The sequence below is a fragment of the Ochotona curzoniae genome, unplaced genomic scaffold (genome assembly GCF_017591425.1).
Source record: "Ochotona curzoniae isolate NIBS_2020 unplaced genomic scaffold, NIBS_Ocur_1.0 contig_2321, whole genome shotgun sequence".
NCBI lineage: Eukaryota > Metazoa > Chordata > Mammalia > Lagomorpha > Ochotonidae > Ochotona > Ochotona curzoniae.
Genome location: NW_024465421.1, coordinates 6,506,538 through 6,527,035, shown reverse-complemented (window position 1 = coordinate 6,527,035; position 20,498 = coordinate 6,506,538). Strand labels below are relative to the sequence as shown.

General features: G+C 57.5%; 1 protein-coding gene across 11 annotated transcripts in view; it reads left to right on the top strand.

The window, feature by feature from the left end:
• Window positions 1-19,354, top strand: part of CUX1 (cut like homeobox 1) — a 290,730-nt gene extending 271,376 nt beyond the window's left edge. For 7 of the 11 annotated variants that reach the window (XM_040972859.1, XM_040972860.1, XM_040972857.1 and 4 more), the window contains 9 exons: window positions 13,867-13,994; window positions 14,334-14,400; window positions 15,262-15,374; window positions 16,177-16,293; window positions 17,235-17,318; window positions 17,606-17,662; window positions 17,773-17,853; window positions 18,366-18,430; window positions 18,559-19,354. In XM_040972859.1, coding sequence (XP_040828793.1) covers window positions 13,867-13,994; window positions 14,334-14,400; window positions 15,262-15,374; window positions 16,177-16,293; window positions 17,235-17,318; window positions 17,606-17,662; window positions 17,773-17,853; window positions 18,366-18,430; window positions 18,559-18,628 — 782 coding nt within the window. In that variant the 3' untranslated portion in view covers window positions 18,629-19,354. Of the gene's footprint in view, window positions 1-429; window positions 7,703-13,866; window positions 13,995-14,333; window positions 14,401-15,261; window positions 15,375-16,176; window positions 16,294-17,234; window positions 17,319-17,605; window positions 17,663-17,772; window positions 17,854-18,365; window positions 18,431-18,558 lie in introns of those variants that run through there. The other 4 variants (XM_040972852.1, XM_040972849.1, XM_040972850.1 and 1 more) reach the window with 3 other exon arrangements.
• The last annotated feature ends 1,144 nt before the right edge of the window (window positions 19,355-20,498 follow it).

Genomic DNA, 20,498 nt, shown 5'->3' with positions numbered 1-20,498 from the left:
AGTCAAAAGTGGAGCAGTCGGGACTTGAAACGCATCCATACGGGATTCGACTGCTGCACCTCGGGCAGACCCGCCTCTGCATTTCTTGATTATGCCTTAGATGCCCAGATCCAATCTGTTCACAGCAAAGCAAGCTTACGGTTTTAAAATCCATTCCCCATGAACTTCCTGAAGGCCTCACCCACATGTCCTCCTTCCTGCTTTATCAAGTGGCATCCCTGATGGGAACTGTCCCCTGATGATCCTCACTGGGGATGTCCATACACTGGTCACCAGGCAGTGTCAGTTCAGCCCAGCCCGGCGAGGTCTCGGTGGGCTGATGAAGGACCCGTGCCATTCAGGGCCACCTCGCCTCCAGGCTGGGCTGGGGTTTCACGGGATAGCTGTACCCACTGGCCTCCTCACCTCCGGCCCATTTGTGTCTCGTAGGTCTCGGATCCGCAGAGAACTGTTTATTGAGGAGATCCAGGCCGGGAGCCAGGGCCAGGCGGGCACCAGCGACTCGCCATCGTCGGCCCGGAGCGGCCGCGCCGCACCCAGCTCAGAGGGTGACAGCTGCGACGGCGTGGAGGCCGCCGAGGGCCCGGGCGCCGCCGACGAGGAGCCAGGCGGTCCCGCGGCCGCCGCCAAGTCTCAGGGAGGGCCCGCCGAGGCGGCCGCGGCCCCGGCAGAGCGGGAGGAGGCGCCCCGGCCCGCAGAGAAGACGGAGCCGCCGCCCTCGGGGACCCCGGGCCCGGACGACGCCCAGGACGCGGGCAGGCCCAGGCCGCCACCCGAGGGCCCGGCCGACGGCCCGCGGCCCGTGCCAAACCCCGCCGGCGCCGCCCCGGCCACCGCGGCCCTGGCCGGGGAGGACGCCGCTACCTCAGCCGCCCCGCCCGGGGACGGCCCCGGCGCGGCCCCCGGCGCTGCTTCTTCGGCCGAGAGGAGTTCCGCGTTGCCAAGCACCAGCGCGCCGGCCGGCCGCAGGCCCAGCTCGCTGCAGAGCCTCTTCGGCCTGCCCGGGGCGGCGGGCGCCAGGGACTCGCGAGACAACCCCTTGAGGAAGAAGAAGGCCGCGAACTTGAACAGCATAATCCACCGCCTGGAGAAGGCCGCCAGCCGGGAGGAGCCCATCGAATGGGAGTTCTGAGGGGGTGCCGGCCTCCCGGCCCCCAGCCCCAGCGCCCGGGCAAGGAGGCCGAGACGGGCCGTGCTGAACCGGGCCAAGCCGGGCCGGGCCGAGTCCAGCCGGGTCGGGGAGGGACGGGGCGTCGGGCCAGCTCCGTGGCCCGGACCGTGTTGCGCACTTACCGCCCTGCGGGCCACAGGGCAAAATCGCCATAGGCCAAGGTGCATATAGAAAACAGGAGCATTAAGCCCAATCTATGTCGTGTTTTCAAGGAAGAAAACGGAAATGTGTAGTCGAGCTTTTTTGTACCCTCAAGTGTTTTTTTTATTGCCCTAAAGTGATTTCCACAGGTTCTGGGATAACTCTTACAGCTTTTTGCCTTGCGCCCTCCTCTTGGTGTGGGCTTAAAACAAAACAAACAAACAAACAAAAAAAATCAAACCCACATATGAAAAGGGGGCTTTTTATCTGCCATCTAATGGCTTCAGAGCGATAATACACTATATTATCTTCTTAAACCAGGAAGGGGGGGAGGGAGGGATTTTTTCAGAAAAAAAAAAAAGTTTTTGTAGCTATTCAGTTGCCACTAAGAGATTGCACAGTCAAACCGACTCTAAACACACTAGTTTGGATTCCTAAATATTTTCAAGAAAATGAAATCTTCTCGTTTGAAACTTTGAATTAAGATAAAACACATTTACTCCACGTATTTTTTAACAAAAGAGAGAAAAAGAAAGTTACATCAGGAAACCCTCTTGATTTTGTGGTAGCTGAGGTAGTGTTTTCTCGAACGTTCGTGACTAGAATCCTGACGTGTAGTGCACATTGATCCATAGCTTTAACTGGCCCCTGGCTTTTCCGTCTGGGGTCTGTTTAATACACTCCATTCTAGGCCAAATCAGGACAGGAAAAAAAGAAAAAAGAAAAAAAAAAAAAAGATCCGAATCTAGGTATTTTATAATCTGCTTTTTAACCTCTAACCGCAGAGCACGCTGATCAGACCTCATATTGGGAGATTCAGGAGACAAGTTAGCATGTTCCCGTTCTCATTTCGTTTTAATTTATGGTGTCTGCGTCCATGTTGGTGCATCTGTACGCGAGTGAGCGTACACATGTGCGAGCCGTGAAAGAAGTTGGAGTGAAGGGCAGGAGGCCCCCTGCCACGTGTGGGCAGGTGGATCTGGGGCCCCCAATAGACAGAAGGCACCTCACTTCTCACCACTCCCCCCACCCACGACCCAGGACTTTGGGCAGGGCTGGCTCCAGCACTCTCTCTGTCCCCCGCGTCCCCCCTCCTTCTTCCCACCACAAGCACTGATGGCCCTGTTGACCCCGTGGGAAGCTCCCTTCCCTGCAGGAGAGAGAGAGAGAGCCCTGGAGGCAGCCCGGTCTGCACCACCAACCCCTCACCCCAGGCATGCGCGCACACACACACACACACACACACACACACACACCCATGGGGGCGGTCCTTCAATGCTGTCCACTCCAGACCAGACCATTTGCCCTCCCCTTCATTTCGCCTCTTGAGAAGTTGTTTTATGCACAATTTAGGGCAGCCTAAGTACAAATCCACAAGTCTAACTTGTCTCTGACTCCTCCTGTTGTCGATGTGTATATGCGTGAGAACAGAGGTGGATGAGAGTGTGCGTGCGTGCGTGTGTGTGCAATTTTATACGTCTGTGTATTTTCTTAAGTCCCTGTGCACACATAGAGTGCATTACTGCCACCTTTTTCCAATAAGCTGTTGTATCGGTTATGGCTTCTACAAGTTGGCTAATTTAGACTCCTTTATTGCCATATCTTTAAACTAACAATAGATGATTTCGGTATATATATATATATTTTTTTTTGCTTATTTATAGGTGCTGTATTTTATTATCTGATTGTTAGGAAGGGATGAGAGGGGCAAATATTTAGAGGGATAGACTGCCGGCAGTATTGGGTATAATTTACAAGATGTAGTTGTCATACTGTATATTACTGATTGAAAACTTTTTGACCGTATCGTGTATCATTGAAAAACCTTTGTCTTAGGTCAACATCTTTGGATGACATTTTAATGGTGCATTCATTATTTCTTAAGTTTAATTAATATTACTTTTTTTTTTTGATTGGGGGGGTGGGAAGGGAGTTATTTTACAGGTATGCTCCCACTGTTACGCCTCTGTGTGCTTGTTATGAATTAACTCGTAGGATTTTAACTGTAAGATGTGAAACCACATTTCTTGCATGATGTGTTAGAAATTACGTTATTTCATTTACAGTCTTTTTTTTTTTTAACCTGCAACCGCAGCATTTAGTTGAAAGTTTTTCACAGATTTAAGAGTCACTACACTAAAGACAATGCCTGGTCATGAATACCTAGTCATCAGGAGGCTCTAGGAGGCTGGGAGGCAGACCCCGTGTCCAGCCCAGACGGGCGAGCTGTTTCGGAGCTTGCCATCCAGTTCTGTGAGAAGAAGCATGGGAGGGGAGCAGCGGCTGGGGCAGGGAGTTGACTTACTGGATTCAGGTTCGCTTGAGGACGAGTGGTTCCCGCCCCTAGCACCCCAGAGGGACAGAGCGTTCTCCCCCTCCCCTGCCCCGTGACTCTCTCAGTGTCTAATTCTCATTAGCACAGAAAGCGGGGTGTCGAGCTGGTGGGAACCGTCAGGTGAGGAATGGCGTTTCAAAGGTGTGACTGTAACCTACCAGGATATTTGGGGTGTCGGATCCCGACAGAGAAGTGCAGATTGGGCCCTCCTGGTGACCAAACAGCCTGACATCCGCCACTTTGGCTCTCCCAAGCAATTTAGCCCGATTTTGTTGTTGTCGTCATCTTTTTTTTTTTTATTTTATTTTAATTTTTAACTAAGTTGTTGTTGATTTCCATTCTTTTTTTTTTTTTTAATTTGTGGCCAGACTTCCATCTGGGTGCTCGATACAGTCAGTTGGTTAAATTTTGCTTGCAGTTCTGTGTTTGTATTTTTTCCTATTATTTATTTTATTTTATTATTAAATTTTTTTTTAATTGAGATCCCAACCTCACCATCTCTTGTGCGAAGCTCTCACTCACTGTCTGTCATGTATTTCTGCAAGCTGCCACTAAATCACAGGGACCTGGGGCACGGGCACCTCCCCTCCCCGTTCTGCCCCTGAGCCTGCAATGCGCAGGTGCACCCTTGGTCTCGAGAAGCAATATTCAAGTGCCTTGAATAGCACCCTCTCCGTGTGGGGTCCATCTTCCCCAGGCAGCCCCCTCTCTCCCCTACCTGCTTCCACCTCTCCCCTGCTCTGTCGGTCACTTCACAAACGGGTCTGGCTCTCTTCCCACCCCTGCCCCAACCTTGCCGCCCTCTTAGAACACTAACTGATAACTTGGTTACAAACTCCGTTGTGCCACATTCAGTGGGCCTCTCTCTGCTGGTCCTACGAGGTAGCGTTCCAAATAGCAGGGCCCATGCTGAGGCTTAACCAGCTCAGCAGAGACCCCAGTGTCACACGTGGTTGGCCCCAATCTTTAGTTCCTGCTCAGCAGGTTGGCTTGTGGCATTGTGGGTAGCAGATATGCGGGTTCTAACTTAGCAGGGAGCTCACTGGCTTCCACTCCAGGAGATTTCTGGGTCCCTGTGAGTGCCGGGGACACTTCTCTGTACAGACTATTAGCACAGCCCTTGAGCCAACGGGACATGATGGGCCCCTGGGGTCCAAGCCTGGGGCTGCTGTCAGACCACTCCCCTCCTTGAACACTGGCAGAGGGTCCCTGGTCACGTCTCCTCAGGACAGGTCCTGAGCCCTCCAAAGCACAAATTCCTCGCTGACCAGTTTCTTTCCTGTCACCATCTTTGTTTCCTCCTTGCCTGGGGTAAACCTTTCTGTCCACCCCTGCTGTTCAGGACTGCTGGCCACAAGGCCGGACCCAGGGGCCAGCTCTCCCTCCCGGGCCTGGGCCAGGGCCAAGGTCCATGCCACAGCTCCCCCAACAGAAGGCAAGGTGTGCTGGAACAAGGAGGGTCATGCCCTGGGAGCTGGGGGTACTGAGCCTCTTTGTTCCTGCTGTGTCTGTGTCCTGCCTGCTGTGCAGGGGCTGTCTGGGGACTGTGTGTCCCTTCTATGCAACATCGGTCAGCCCTTAAAATTGGCAGAGGTTGGGTAGACCCGATGGCCGATCAACCCTGACTGAGCCTTGGCCTGTAGGAGCCAGAGGTTGTGTTCATTCATTCCCAGGCAGGCCTAGCAGCTATGCAGGGCCAGCGTGCAGGTTGTTGGCTGTAGTACTGCAGGTGGCAGGCAGAGTGGGGGAGGCTCCTGCAGAAGGCCAACAGCATCCCTCCCAGCATGTCCTCAAACCCCTCACCCCTTCTACCTCACTAACCTGGGCTATCCACGGCATGTCACCTCCTCGGGGCTGTGGGACGCATGGGCTGGTTGGGGGGGCGGTTCGGGGAGGCACCTGGAGCTTGCCCTTGTTCCTGGGGTTCTAGAAACTGTCTGCCCAGAAGGAGGGCATGATCTCAGGCCAGGGAGGTCCTAGCCAGTAGGCTGTTGGTCCCTGCCTGTCCCTGTTCAGTTGTTGCCATCTACTGCAATGTCGTGTCCTGGCCTTGAGCTGCCCCTCACCCCACCCCCAGGAGCCATGTGAGAGCCACCTCAACTACCCAGAACCTCGAAGCCATCCACATCTCCAGCACTGAAGGGGAGTGGTGTGGTCAAGGCTTCAACTTTACTGAAAGCTCCCTCTGTCTCACTAACACCAACTGCGTGAAGGGTGAGGAGGGGTCTCTGACCCCTTGACCGTTTCTCCCGAGAAGAAAGTGTTCATTTCTACCCAGAGCCAAACCACACACCAGCTCCCAGGCTGCTGGCCAGCGGCGGGTCCCCTGGCTCCCGCACTCGGGGCTGGCAAAGGCAGCCAGCGGACCTGGCGTTTTATCCAGGGAACCCACTTACCACAGGTCGGCACTGCCATCCAGGCTGCTAGTGTGGGTGTTAGAGTTGAAGGCCGAGAGACCCCAATCACCCAACACAAACCCAGCTCCCTGCCGCATGTGCTGAGAGAACTTGTAGTCCGATTTGACCAAATTCAGCAGTAACTCCCAGCAAAATGGGAAACCGGGTTCCCAGTGAAGATTTCAAAAAGAGCCAGCCATAGAAATGTGGCTGAATGCCAACGCCATGGCCATACTCCCCAGCTGTTCCCCATGGCCTAAACACCCCTTCCCTACTTGGTGACAGAAAAGGAAATGTGATTTCACCCTGGACACCCCACTTCCAGGAGCCTGTCACCTCCCCCCCACCGCCCCACTCCCAGATCCCAGGTCGACATCAGTGGCATCTTGCTGAATTTTCATGTTTAGACGAAGTTTGACATTTAAGCTTTAACAAGACATTTTCCCAAAGCGCCCCGTCTCCTCCTTCAAGATCCTGACTTGAAAAGTTGGGCATTGATTGTAGGTGTAGAATCCTCGAGAAAGGCGAGTGAGAGGAACGCATGTGGCTATGCAGAAGTGTGTGCCCCACCCCCGCTGCCCCCACACCCCCGTCGCTCACCTGTCTCAATGCCTTTGAGTTAACTTTTTGTGGGTCCTTTTCGTTGGTTGAGTCTCTGTCCAGAAGTCGGAGCTGCAGTACTGTAACTCCTGTAGTGTCCTGGCTTTAATTTCTACCACAGAATATGCTGTATGTGATGTATCAAGCTTTCTGGAATCAGAAAGGAAAGGTGCCTTATATCCCAATGTCATGGCTGCACCCCTATGGAAAATATTCAGAAGCACAGCGCACACATGCTCACAGACGTAGGGCTTTGGGGACCCCCCACCCCGACCCCGCCTGGTGAAAGGGACATCACTGAGCAAGCACACATCCCAGTGGGCCCCCCAACCTTGGGGCTACCTTCCCTTCCCAACCCTTGCTCCCTTCTCCTGCTTTCTTCATCCTTTTTTTTTTTAACTTCTTTTTCTTCCTCTGTGGTTTGCTTTAAACAGAAAAAGCACTTAAGTAGCTGACTACATGGGAAAGCCCTGTGCAATAAGAAGTCATCGCCCTTGGTTTTGTAAGCACTACTGTAGGGTGCACACACCGAACGGAACTCTGGGGAAGCCTGGCCCCGGGTCGCCTTGGGTCATCCACCTGAGGATGTGCTCACTGTAGTTGGGTTTGTGCACGAACCGGGGTGGTGGGGGGAGGTGCAGCAAGGGGGGGACAGCCCCTCCCACACCTCCTTCTCCCCACCAGCCCCCTCGGGTGACCCAGCCCAGTTGGCTGGAACTGCTGGCCTGGGCAGGGTGGGGATTGCGAGCCGCAGGTGTCCAAGGCCACAGCCGTCCCTTGTAGCACTTAGCCTGTGTCTTGTTGAGGCGGACTGATCGATGGCTGCTGCCCCGGGCGCCGTGTGTCTGTGCATGCGTGACGATAGTGAGCAAAGGGGTGTTTCCTTAAAAGGGGGGAGGGGGGAAGAAAAGATGTCTGTCTCTCCTATTTATTATTAGGTTACTGTTATCGTTGTGTTGTCGTTGTTTCATTGTTATAAATGCTTTTTGCTGTCACTCCGAAGTTGACTATCCTCGACCTCCTCCAGGAGTTGCGGGGAGGGGGGAGTTGCCGGGGGTGGTGGGAGCGGAACTGGACCTAGGGGAGTTTCCCCAGCAGAGAGTCGGATACCTGTCTGCAAAGAGGCCGCTCAGAAGCATGGTGGTGGTCTCCGCGTGTCTTTGAGGAAAGGGAATTCACAAACTGAAACCCAGGCTTGGGTGGAGGGATGTGCCGAGCAGGGGAGCAGGTGAGGGAGGGAGGCCGCAGAACAGACAGGAGAATGCAGCTCAGCACCCCACTGCCCGCTGCCCCCCAAACACAAAAAGCCTCCTAGAGCCTCTGAAAAGCATTGTGGGTTCATGAAGTCTGGGCAAGCGCCAGACAGGCAGGCAGGCAGGCAGGGTGTGGTGGTGGCCGTGGCTGCCAAGTGGGGACGCCCACAGCAGGGCACCTTGGAAACCCTGTGCGAGTGGGTTTCTGCAGTTGTTTCCCTCGCAGACCCAGTCGGCCAAAGCCATCAGGCAGAGCAGCTGTTCCTTGGCACGGCCACGGCCACAGCCTGGGAGGTCCCTGGGATGGTGGGGGGGGAGATGGAGCAGTGGATGTGTGGCCCAGTCACCAAAGTGCCCAGTTGCTTGTTCCCCCTACTGGGACGAAAGGCTACCTGGGGCTGTCTGTGTTTCCCTTATGGCCCAGCAGCAGTTAAGCTAACCCCAGGCTGAGGCAAGGCCGAGGGACCACCTCCGGCACCCTTCCTTCCACACCATAAGCTTGCCCTTGCCCTCCTCTGAAATGGGAGGGGGAGGGATGGCGTGGGGGAGGGTCTGATCTTGTTTTCTGAATGTCTCGCCACTGAAATTATGACCTCCACACCCAACACGCCGCCCCCAGATTTTTATTTTCTTTTTCTCGAATCAGTCTATGCATTTCTTCTTTCTCCCTCTGCCTGCCTCCTCCCCCTACCTGCAACTCACCCACCTCCTGCCGTTTTCTGGCTGTCCCTCTAGAGAAAACGGGCTTCTCTTGTCCCCCAACCCAACACCCCCCCCCCAAAAAAAAAGATATTTCCCCGGCCCCAACCCCTTCAGAAAATGCTGTGCATTTTGGAGATGTGAGAATTCCTAAAAGCATTTGAGAATAGCTTGTTATAAAATAAGAGTTTGGGAGTCGGGGGGAGAGGCATAGAGGCCACACACACACACACACACACACACACCCCGCCTCCCTATCCCTCCCCGACCCCCAAGACCTAAAGGCCTGACTCTGCGTCGGTCCGTGCAATAACTACTATTGTGCAAGCAGGGCCAGCGGCCCCCCAGCCCCGCCCAGACTACTAGCTTCACAAGGTGCGCCGGCGACCCCCCACCCCACCTGCCGCCCCCCGCACTTCCTGGTGTCTCTCACGCGAGCAGTATTTTCTATCTCTTGTAACACATGCAGTCTTAGATGTTTTTAGCGCCAGTTTGTTAATATTTACAATCATAGATCTTTTTTTATATAAATATATCTATATCTATTTCTTTACTTCTCACAGAGACCCCCCATTGACCAAAAAAGAAAAGGAAAAAAAAAAAGTGGCCTCTTTTTTTGTTTTTGGGCTTTTTTGTTTTTGGAGGGGTTTTTTTTTTGTTTGTTTGTTTTTTTTTGGTTTTGGTTTTTGTTTTGTACAAATAGCTTTGAGAAGCCTCAGCCATGTGGCCGCAACTAGTCTCTGATAAGATTTGATTTCTTGGTTATTCGTTTTCCACACTCAGAGTCAAGTTGATCTGGCTGGCGTGGGGTTGGGGGAGCACCCGTCAGCGCCTCGGCGTTGTCCCTTCTGTCTTCGGTTAGCCATAAGATGTTTGTTCTCAGCACTGTACAACGGTCCCTATATGACATGGAGAAGCAATATCACTGTATGAGACTCACACCATGTATTATTCTTCACTAGCACCCTAGGTGTGATCATTGAAGTAAATATCTTTTATACAAACACAAGCACGTGTGTGGGTTGTTTGTTTTTTTTTTCCCCCCCCCCCCCCCGCCCCGCCACCCAAGGTAAAGCAGCAAACACTGTCATTTGGGGACCCGGGAGGGGGGCGCGGGGAGCCTGCAACATCTGCTGTTCCCCTGTTCCTGGCTGGCAGGTGGCAGCAGGAAATCTGGGCCATGGGTTGTTCTGTGTCCCCGATGCCCAGGAAGGGCCCTGCAGGCCACGTGCCCCTGCAGCTGAGCCCTTGGTATCCTCTGATCCTCTTCTCCGTGGAACGGGATGCGGGAGGGGCGCGTGACCTGTTGCGGGGGAGGGGTGGGGGGGAACTTGCGTGGAGCGGAGCTGGTGGCTGGCTGGTGACTGGCGGTGCCACCGTGGAATGTGGCAACAGACTGAGGGTAGCTGAGTGGGGATGGAGTGGCCAGGGCCCAGGCCTGTTCTGGAAGGTCGCGCTTTGCCACTGGAGGGTGCCATGAAGGAGAGCCAGTGAATTCTTGGAGGGAGGGAGATTGACACGGCCGGGGTGGGGGGGATGTTACAGCTGGGGGGGAGTTGGTAGAGCTGGCCAAGAGGTTTCAGGGTGTCACTCAGGGTCCTCCCCTGGAGATGTCCTGAATCGGAAGAGACTTGATATGCACTGCGGCGTGTGGTTGTTTGGGGCGGGGATTGTCACTTGTTCATTTGGGGTTTTTTTGTTTTAATATTTATCCTATTTATTTGAAAAGCAGGAATCCAGAGCTTCCATCTGCTGGGTTACTCCCCCCTCAAATGCAGGGAACCAGGAGCCAGAAATTTCCTCCAGGTCTCCCACACAGTGCAGGATCCCGAGCCCTTAGACCACCCTCCAGTGTCTTCATAGGCCATCAGCAGGGATGCTGGAAGTAGAGCAGCCAGGACTCGAACTGGCATCCATATGGGGTGCCAGCACTGCGGGGCAGAAGATTAACGTGCTGAGCCACCCTACAGTCCCAAAATTTGGTTATTGAGATGGCAGAAGGCAGCTCCCTGATGTGATACTGAGCCAGTGGGAGCCCCCACAGCAGGGGTCAGAGACTCCCTTCAGGGCCAGCACGTGGTCCCCCAGCACCAGCCCCCTTGGATAGGAGAGATTTCCATGTAACCCTGAGCACTCTGCCGGAGTAGCAGAGGACACATTCCCTGCAGCTGGGCTTCCCTCCCCTTAACTAGCTTGCTGAGTGCACCCCCACCTTTCTAACACCTGCTGAAATAACAACTCGACTAAAATGTAAAATGTTAGAAGACTAGCATGGTCTTCTTACCCAGAATATTTCCCCACATGCTTTGAAAGTAGAATTTTTAATAAGGGTTTTGTTGTTGTTGTTTTGAGATTTCTTTATTTGAAAGGCAGAGCTGAAAGAGACATCTTCCATCTGCTTGTGAACTCCCCGTGTGGCTCCAAAGGGGTCGAAAGTGATGGCTTAAATCACTACCAGCCACACCAGATCACAGTTCTGTTTTGTTTTGTACTTATTTATTTGCAAGTCAGAGTTACAAAGAGAGAGAGAAGGAGAGAAAGGTCTTTCATCCCACTAGCTCGCTCCCCAGGTAGCCAGCCACAAGAGCTAGGGCAGAGCCAGGCTGTAGCTAGAAGCCTGGCACTCCACCCAGCAGGGGCCCAAGTTCTTGGGTCAATGCCCATGTGAACTAGCAGGGAGCTGGATCGAAAATGGAGCAGCCAGAACTCAAATGGACACCCACGTGGGATGTCAGTGTTGCTGGAGGAAGCTTTGCCTGCTGCGCCACAGCACCAACCCCACAAATTTTATTTATTTGTTTGTTTGTTTGTTTGTTTGTTTTGGTAGTAAGGGCCTCTTGATCCAACACTTTCCTATCAACTCTTTTTGGGCGCCCTCCTAGAGGAAGGGGTCACAGTGAACAGCCAGCCACCCACAGGTGTTTCCCGCCCTCCCATCCTTGACAGGAAGTTCAGGCTGTGGGGGCAGGGGGAGGGAGCGCGCATCACAGAAGAGGTCTCGGGGTTTCCCAGGCAAAGCCCTGTGCGGCCAAGGCAGCAGCCAAGATGCTTCGTTCAGGACCGTGCAAGGCCACGCCATGCAGGCTGAGGAGCTCAGGCTGAGTTCTGCAGGTAGCCCGGGGCCACCTCCACTGGCAGGGGGCCAGTGCCGCGCTGAGACCCTGTTGTCTTCTCTGGCCAGCCCCCAGCTCTCGGGGAGCCTTTACTTCTGCGAGGCAGGCACGGCAGGCAAGGCCGAGGGCCAGCAGGTACACCAGAGGCCGAGCTGGCCCCTGGACCCACACACTACCTCACCGCATGGTTTAAGAACAAGGCTGGGCCCACAGCACAGCCATGCTTGGGGTGAGGGGTCCCAGCAGCGGGGAGAATAGCCCTCTTTCTTGGCTCTTCATTGGTGTGGGTCACGGTCAAGTCCGACAGTCCAATGGGGCCGTGTCACTGGCAAGTCTGAGGTCCTAAGATGCCAGGAAGAGGCCTGGAGGGTCCGAGAGTAGCTTATGTGCCCTGCCAGGCCTCTCCGCCGGGCTGTGCCTGTGACCTGCAGGGGGCGCCCGAGACCACCGTCTTGAGGGACAAGCCAGGTACTTCCTTGAAGGGGATAGACACAGGTTCAAGTTCTAGATCAGGAAGTCAGGGTGAGGCCTGTGTGCCCTCCCTAGAAGCTGACACCTGAACAGGCAGAGCTGAGGGAAGGAGCCAAGCCTATGCAAAGGCCTGGGGCTGTCTGGAAACCTGTACAGCTGTAGGAGGCGTGGAAGTGGAAGCCTGGGGGGGACCAGGGTGTGCCCAAACCTACCCTGCAACCCCTTCCCCAGTATCTGTGGGGGGACGCTGTGGCGACCACACTGCAGGCCTCCCAGGCCCCTACCCTGGGCAGCCCAGCTCCCTCAGGAAGCAATGTCTGCTCAGGGCCTGAGCGCAGGCACAGCACCAGCCAAATGCATGTGCGCGGGCGAATCTCTGGTGCCCAGCCCTGTGGCAGTGGGTACAGGCACCATCCCGTGCTCAGGATGTGCAAGCTGGCAGAGACCTCACCGAGGCGGTAACCATCGCTGGTAGCCAGCATGTCACCAGCATCTGACCCGGCTCCCCCGCGCCTGCCGTGAGGCCTGCCTCACTGTGACTCGGCAGCAGTCCTGTACCTGAAGGCCCCTCAGCCCTGGGTCGCTCACAGGTCACTGTGTACCTGAGCCTGCCCTGGGAGTTCTGGCACCAGGGGAGAGGAAGGGAGCTAGGCCCCCATGCGTGAACCTTCCCACGGGCACTGATCGTGTCCCCTCCTGGAGCCTGGGCTCCTTGCCTCTGGGTCAGGTGGTTATGGCATCTGTGACCCCTGACCAGAATGGGCTGAAAGCCCCTGCTGGTCACCAAGGCAGCCCCTTGCAGTCCTGCCACCCACCCCCTCCACGGCATGGCTCTGCCCTGGGTCCACCTCTGCTCCGACGGCCACCTCTCCATCCCCGGGAGATGCCTGAAAGGGAGCATTCTGCCCCGGGCCTGGACAGGGAGACTGCGATGGCTTCTACATGCTTGGGCTGGGGCTGGGGGTCAGCCACTCGGGTCCTGTGTCGGGCCAGAAGTCCATTCTGCATGTATAAAATGGAGATCATGGTGTCTTACTGACTGGTCTGTTGAGTGGCGTCAAGGTCGCGCGTGCAGCAGGCACCAGGGTCCGAGGGACAGCTGGGCAGCAGCTGCACAGGCCAGACGGGAGTTGCCCACAGTCTGGAGCCTTTGGGGCATGTCTGAGGCCAGAGCACCCCCTGGTGGCCATGCCATCTATCCCCTCCGTTGCCCTCTCTGCCTCCCCTGCTATTCATCCTGTGCCAGGCTTATGATTATCATTTTATGCTTGAAGACCAGAGGGGGTGACCCGCTGCCCAGAAACACACAAGACCTCATACTGTGGCCTGCCTGTCCCACTTGCCTACAGCTGTTCAAGGCACCCCAGGGGCTTAGGCGGCCACCGCTGCTGACACCTGGAAGGAACCTAGGGCTTCTCACCCTGTTAGGCCAGGCCTGGGGCAAGGGAGTGGCCCAGTCAGCTGCCCCACGTCCCCACCCTGGGCTCCTCTGCATACCCAGGGGCAGCACAGACAAAGCTGGGCCCCTGTGGGCTGTGTCTGACCATGGCCTTCCAGCCAGCGGCAAGTTGGGAGGGAGTGGCCGCTGCTCCCAGGGACAGCCAAGCCAGGGCTGGGGAGGCGGGAAGCAGTGCTAAGGGTCTGGCTGGGCTCCCTGTGATGGACGCACATCTGTTCTTGACCGCAGGGCGCTGTGCTGAGCTGCAAATTCATGTCACCGAAGCCATGGCCACAGCCACCGAGCAAAAGGAACTGATCGCACGCCTGGAGCAGGACCTGAGCACCATCCAGTCCATGCGGCGGCCCGATGCTGAGGCGAGCCCTGCCCCATCCCCGCCCCCCCAGAGCACCACTCCCCGGGCCGCTCCACCCCCCGAGACCCCTGCCCAGGAAGGAGGGCGCTGCTCCGTGTGCAGGCGCTGACTTGGAACTCTGGTCTCGCAAACCACATCACTGCGCAGGACTGTGAGATCCTGATGCTTGGACGGCCCCCACGCACCTCACCCCCACCCGACCCCGTGTCACCCACGAGGGGTGGGGTTGCCCTGGAGTTACAGCGCAGGCCCTGACCGGGACACCTGCCAGCACCCGACCCTGCCTCCCTCGCCACCACCCCAGCGTGCTAACTCTGCCTTCTCTTGCCCACACCTACAGGGCGCAGCTGAGCATGACCTGGCCAAGATCCCGGAGCCCATCAAGGAGGCCACAGCCCTGTTCTACGGTGAGGAGGGGCCGGAGGAGCGGTCCCCTGAGACGGTCAGGGCACCCAGCCCAGGAACGCAGCAGGGAACTTCAAAGGCCAAGAGGCTTCCCCCCACCACAATCATCCAACAGATGTACCACACATACATGTACGCAGACACACAAGGCACCACGGTGTTCACGTTCACTTGTACACACATGTGCCACACATGTTCACAAGTGTGCACCATATGCCAGTTCACGGGTGCACACGCATGCACAAATGCACTGATATACGCACATGTATACTACACATTTATCCACGGGCACATACATGTATCACACGTGTCCATGGGTATACACATGTACAGATATTCCACACCTATTCACAATCCACACCCATATACATGGCAGGACGCATGCGCATGCCTGTACCACACATATCCACATGCACACATAACCACATGTGGCATGTGTGTTTACAGGTACACACATGTGCCGTGGACTATTCATGGCTACACACCTGCCCATGCACACACAAACATGCCCTCCTGGACCTTGGTTCCACCCCCTGTCTGCTTTCCCCCACCCCCACCCTGCCCATGACCTTAGTGCTGACAGGCGGCCCCAGCACTCCCCAGTACTGCAGAGGTGGCGTGGCCTGCCCAGGGCTTGGGGCCGGCACGGGTTGGGGGCAAGGACTGCTGAGGAGGAGAGCCTGTGCCGGTTGGGGGTGTGGCAGGGCCCCCCTAATTCTCCCAGAGGCCCATCTGTGGAGTTGCAGGGGTCTCCACAGAGCCCTAGGAAGGGCACCATGGGAGACACACCTGCCCCACCCCCAACAGTGGGCAGGATGTCCCTGTGCCTGCTACCACCCCACCCCCTTCCCTCCATCTTACAGGGCCTTCGGCCCCAGCCAGCAGTGCCCTCCCTGAGGGCCAGGTGGACTCGCTGCTCTCCATCATCTCCAGCCAGAGGGAGCGCTTCCGAGCCCGGAACCAGGAGCTGGAGGCCGTGAGTCCCTCTGTCCCTGGCTGCCCTCCCTGCCCGTAGCTATGAGGACACAGTAGGGGAGAGAGGGGAACACACAGGCTTGGAGGAGAAAGACCTTGAGGGACAGTGGGACTGGACTTGCTCTGTGCACTCAAGTAGGGCTTCCTGGAGGAGGCTGCACCACCACAGGCTTTGAAAGCAGAAAGAGATGCTGTAAGTGGAGGCTCGAGTGCCCAGAGTGGCCAGGCAGACAGGGACACCCCAAGGGCTGTGACATCACAGCAGTGGAGAACAGGGTGGGGAACCTCCAGGCAGCCGTCACACAGGATAGAAGGCTGCCCGAGGTAGATATCGCTGCTGCGGGGAAGGTCTGCTGAGGGGGTGGGGCCAGGGCCAAAGGGAGGAGACATGGGGAGAGAGGGGGGCCTTAAGAGCATGCCCCCCTCAAAACCACTCCACATGATCCACTCCACAGCAGGTGTCAGCATCAGCGATACCACCGGGAAGGAGTGATTGCCGTGAGATGGGGTGGGGGTGGGGACGGGGAAGGGGCCAACAGGTGCGGACTCCTCACTGGGGTGAGCAGAACGTTCTAGAATTAGACAGTAGGGATGCTTGCACCGTACTGCAAGCAAAGGATAAGCAGATCACACACGCCTGAAAGCTGCAATGCAAATGCCTCGTGAGTTCCAAGTCCCCCCACCACGAGGCAGGGAGGGACCCTCAGCTGAGCCAGGGAGCCTTAGGCAGTGGGCTGGCCAGTCCAGGGGCAGGCGGGCAGAGGCCCCCGGCCTCCACACTCATCCCTCGGCCCGCCCCGCAGGAGAACCGCCTAGCCCAGCACACCATCCAGGCCCTGCAGGGTGAGCTGGACAGCCTCCGCGCCGACAACATCAAGCTCTTTGAGAAGATCAAGTTCCTGCAGAGCTACCCCGGCCGGGTAAGGGCCCACCCTGGATCTCAGCTCAGGCAGGGAGGAGGCGGGCAGAGGCTGATCAGGACACTGATTGGGGGTGGGATGAGGTCAGAGGCCATCTGAGCAGCCCATGCCACCAGCTGCCCTGGCCAGGGCTGGCAGGGAGGGTCCCTAAGACAGGCTCATTTTTCATTCTGTCCTCGGAGGTAGCAGGTGTAACCAGGCACAGGGGTCACACAGCCCAGCCCCCCAACTACTTCCTCCTCTGGGAGATGGGAAAAGGGTGATCAACCAGGTGACCCCAGGGCCTGCGGGTATCGCCCCAAAGGAGCTGAGTACTGGAGTTTCTCAGTAACTCAGAATGCAGTACGGGGACCCAACATGCAGGAATCAAGTGAGACAACAGGGCATCCCCATGACTCACACACACACACTCCACTTCACTCCACCCCACTCCAGTGTCCTGGGCTCAGCTCCCCTCAGACCAACGAAGGCCTGGCAGGCTCAGCCTCAGCCCCACTGGTCAGTCACTCTTGGGCCACCAGAGGGCGCCCACACTCTGCAAACTAGAATCACCCGGATGGCAAGCCTGGCTGGTCCAAGGAGGATCTCTCCTCTCTCCTGGTCCCTGTCCCACCCCACCCCCCCACCCCACAACCACCCCTCCACATTCCCAGTGAACCCACCCCTTCACCCTCTGCCCTTGCAGCCCCTTCCTGGTCCTCAAACCCTACCACCCACCCCATCTCCACCAACCCCAATCTTGCAGACAAGCTGTGATCTGGGCAATGTGCCCCACCCTGTTATGCCAGGGACACTCACATTGTCCCTCGACTCCCAGATCCTGGGTTCCCTCCCAGCATCCCCCGACTCCCTTGGCCAATGAGGAGCCTGGGGCTGTGCGGCGGGTCCCTTGGCTGGCAGGGCCAGGGGACAGCAACTGTGTCCGACTCCCATCCCCGCAGGGCGGCAGCAGCGATGACACGGAGCTGCGTTACTCCTCCCAGTACGAGGAGCGGCTGGACCCCTTCTCCTCCTTCAGCAAGCGGGTGCGTACCCTGCTCCCCCAAAGCCCCACCTGCCTGTGGCTCTCAGTTCAGCCTCCAAGGACACCTGCCTGCTGCCACCTGTAGCTTAAACCCCAAGCCATCCGGTGGAGGGGCAGCAAGGCCCCCTCATCGTCTCTCAGCCGCAGACCGCACCACGTGCTGAACCCCTGAAGGACCATGCCCCTGCAGAGAAGGGTAGCTGCAGGTGGCCAGCCAGGCCCATGAGCCCTTTTGAGTTGGGGGGGGGGTGTCACTTTCCTCCCCTTTCCTCACCATCCCCCCTTCAGGAGCGGCAGCGGAAGTACCTGAGCCTTAGCCCCTGGGACAAGGCCACGCTCAGCATGGTAAGTCCCTGCCCCTCATTCCCCTGAGACCCCTGTCCCCAGGATTATCCACCCCCCAGCCATCTGCCTGGCCCCAGCTGACCCCTCCCCACTGCCGGTTCTTCCACCAGGGGCGTCTGGTTCTCTCCAACAAGATGGCCCGCACCATCGGCTTCTTCTATACGCTCTTCCTGCATTGCCTGGTTTTCCTGGTGCGTGTCCTGATGGGGTAGCCAAGACAGCAGAGGTGGACTGGCTCAGCCAAGACAGGGCAGAGGTGGGGCAGAGGGTGGGTAGCTGGGCCAGCCTGGACCATTCTGGAAGAGCTTGATGGGGCTTCTCAGAGGCAGGGGCTGTTAGAGTCCCCTGTGACCTCCACGCCCCCACTCCAGGAAGAACAGATGCCCAAGGATGTCCCCTCCTGCGGGAGAGAGCTGGACTGGGTCTGTGGAAGCTCCCCCCGCACCCCCTCAGCCAGGCACGGCCCCTCTAGGGCCAGCCTGGGCACCACCTTGAACCCAGGACCCTGCCCTGCCCCCAGCCCCTGGAAAACACACAGGCAGATGCAAGGCCCACCTGCCCTGGAGCCCCCCAGCCACAAGGACCTTTCTGTCCCTAGAAGCCAGGCCCAGGGGACCAGAACTGGGCTGCAGGGAAGGGTGTGGCACCTGGGGCAGGGCAGGGCAGCTCACAGGGTCTCCACACAACCTCCCAACCTCATCAGGTACTCTACAAGTTGGCTTGGAGCGAGAGCGTGGAAAGGGACTGTGCCGCCACCTGCGCCAAGAAGTGAGCATGCCCGCCTGCCCCCGCCCCAGCTCCTCCAGCCCTCCCCTGCTGGCACCCAGCCTCCCCCCACACCCCTCCCCACCCCTCCTCACAGGGGCCTCAATGGAGTTTCCTGTGCCCCCTCCTAGGTTTGCCGACCACCTGCACAAGTTCCATGAGGGGGATGCCGGGGCGGCGGCTGGGGACCTGTGGCAGTGACCAACCTGCGACAGTGACAGCTGCGTGTCTACCCCTCCCCACCCCGCTTGCGCCACTGCTGCTGATAACCCAAACTTTCCTATAGAGTCCTCCAAGGTCCCCAAGGAAACCGCACTTGACCTCAACCCAACAGGGCCCTTGGGAGAGTGTGCCCATCATATCCGAGCCAGCTGGACATCCCCTGTGTCCACCGACCTCTGCTGGCAAGCCTGGACTCCAGTCACAGCCTGGTTGGTGATGGGGTTCTGCCCCGACCCCCGGCTGTGTGACATCCATCAAGCCAGTACCCATGCTGGTCAGCACCCATCTGCCCCAGCACCTCCCACGGTTCCCCTTCAGCCCTGCAAGCCTGCAAGAGGTAGGACAGCCTGTCATCCTGGCCTGCCTTTGTCACCAGGCCCACTAGGTGAGGGCCTCCCTGGCCTGGTCAGTTCACCTCTCCTGGCTCCCTCCCCTCCATACACACACAAACAGAAACAGGGAAGCCCAAGGGGCCCTGGCGGTTTCCGTTTCCCTCCCGGCCCCACCTCTCCAGCACTGATTTCTGCTTTCTTGCCTAGATGAGGAAGGCTCTCCCCATCAGGGCCCCTCTGTCACCGTCCCCACGGGGAACTGAGCCCTCCAGTGAGGGAACCACCTCCCCCAGGAGGGGGCCTTCCTCAGTGTAGTCTGCTTCTTAGCCTGTTCAGCTTGGCATATTCGCAATAAACCGCAATTGCAGCCACACACAGCGCCCTTTCATCTGTAACCTCAGAACCTCCTCCTGGGACACCACTCTCCCTGTCCCAGTCCCTAAGAATCCGCTAAGCGGATCCGGAAATCTGCCAGAACCACAAACCCACACCGTGGCAGCTTCCTCAAAACAGAAAACATGGGGCAGGTGTTTGGGGGAGGGGTTTTTGTTGGATGGCGTCCAGCTCTGGCTTCCTGCTGCTGTGGACCCCGGGAGGCAACGGTCATAGCCCAGTCCTGCCACCCACACGGGCCACCTAGCTTGAGCTCCTGCCTCTGCCCGTTGGTTGCAGGCATTTGGGAGGTGAATCTATGGATGAATCTGTCCCTGTGTGTGGGTGTGGGTGTGCCCCTGAAATACACACCGCTTTTTAAGGAAAACCAGTCTTTAAGTCAAAAACTCCACCTATCCAGCTGTGATTTGGCCCTGGGGTGACCCCATCCAAAGCCCGCCCTCATCCCTCACACCCCTACCTGGCAGGTGCCCCACCAGCGCCCTCTCCTCTGCCCACCCAGAGCCAGCCTTGCATGGCGACCTCCTTGAGCTGTGTGGCCCAAAGCCAGCCCCACCCCACTCCTTAACCTCATACCTAGCCCCAGGCCTGAGTCACTGAGGGGGTCTCTGCCTCCATTTCACACACCCCCAAACACACCTGCGCCCCAGATCATCTGCCCCCACAGCCTTCTCCACAGGGACCAGCAACTCCTGCCCTCCCCGTCCTCCTGGCTGCCCTGGGGTCTGTCTCACTCCAGTCGGTCCCTTAACTTGCACATCTCTCACTGCCCAGTTCCCAAGGTGAGGCAGACACAGCAGCTCCTCCTCCTGCACGGGCCACCCCATCGCCTCCAGCCCACACCATCCTACACCCCGTTAGTGCTCTGGGGCCTGGGCTATTCTTTCCCAGGAGGGTGGATTGCACAACCAGCACCTCCCATTCCCCCACCCCTCAATTCTTCAGACAGGCAAGCCCCTCATCAACACCCTCACCCCTACACTTCCTGCCCTCAGGCGCAGGTATCCTGGTTCCCAGCCAGAGTGCAATCAATGGCTGGGCCACTGCCTAAGATGTCTGTGTTTGGCAGCCAGGGTAGTAGGTGTGCAGCAGAGAAGCCAGGGGCCAGGGCACGGGGTGCTGCC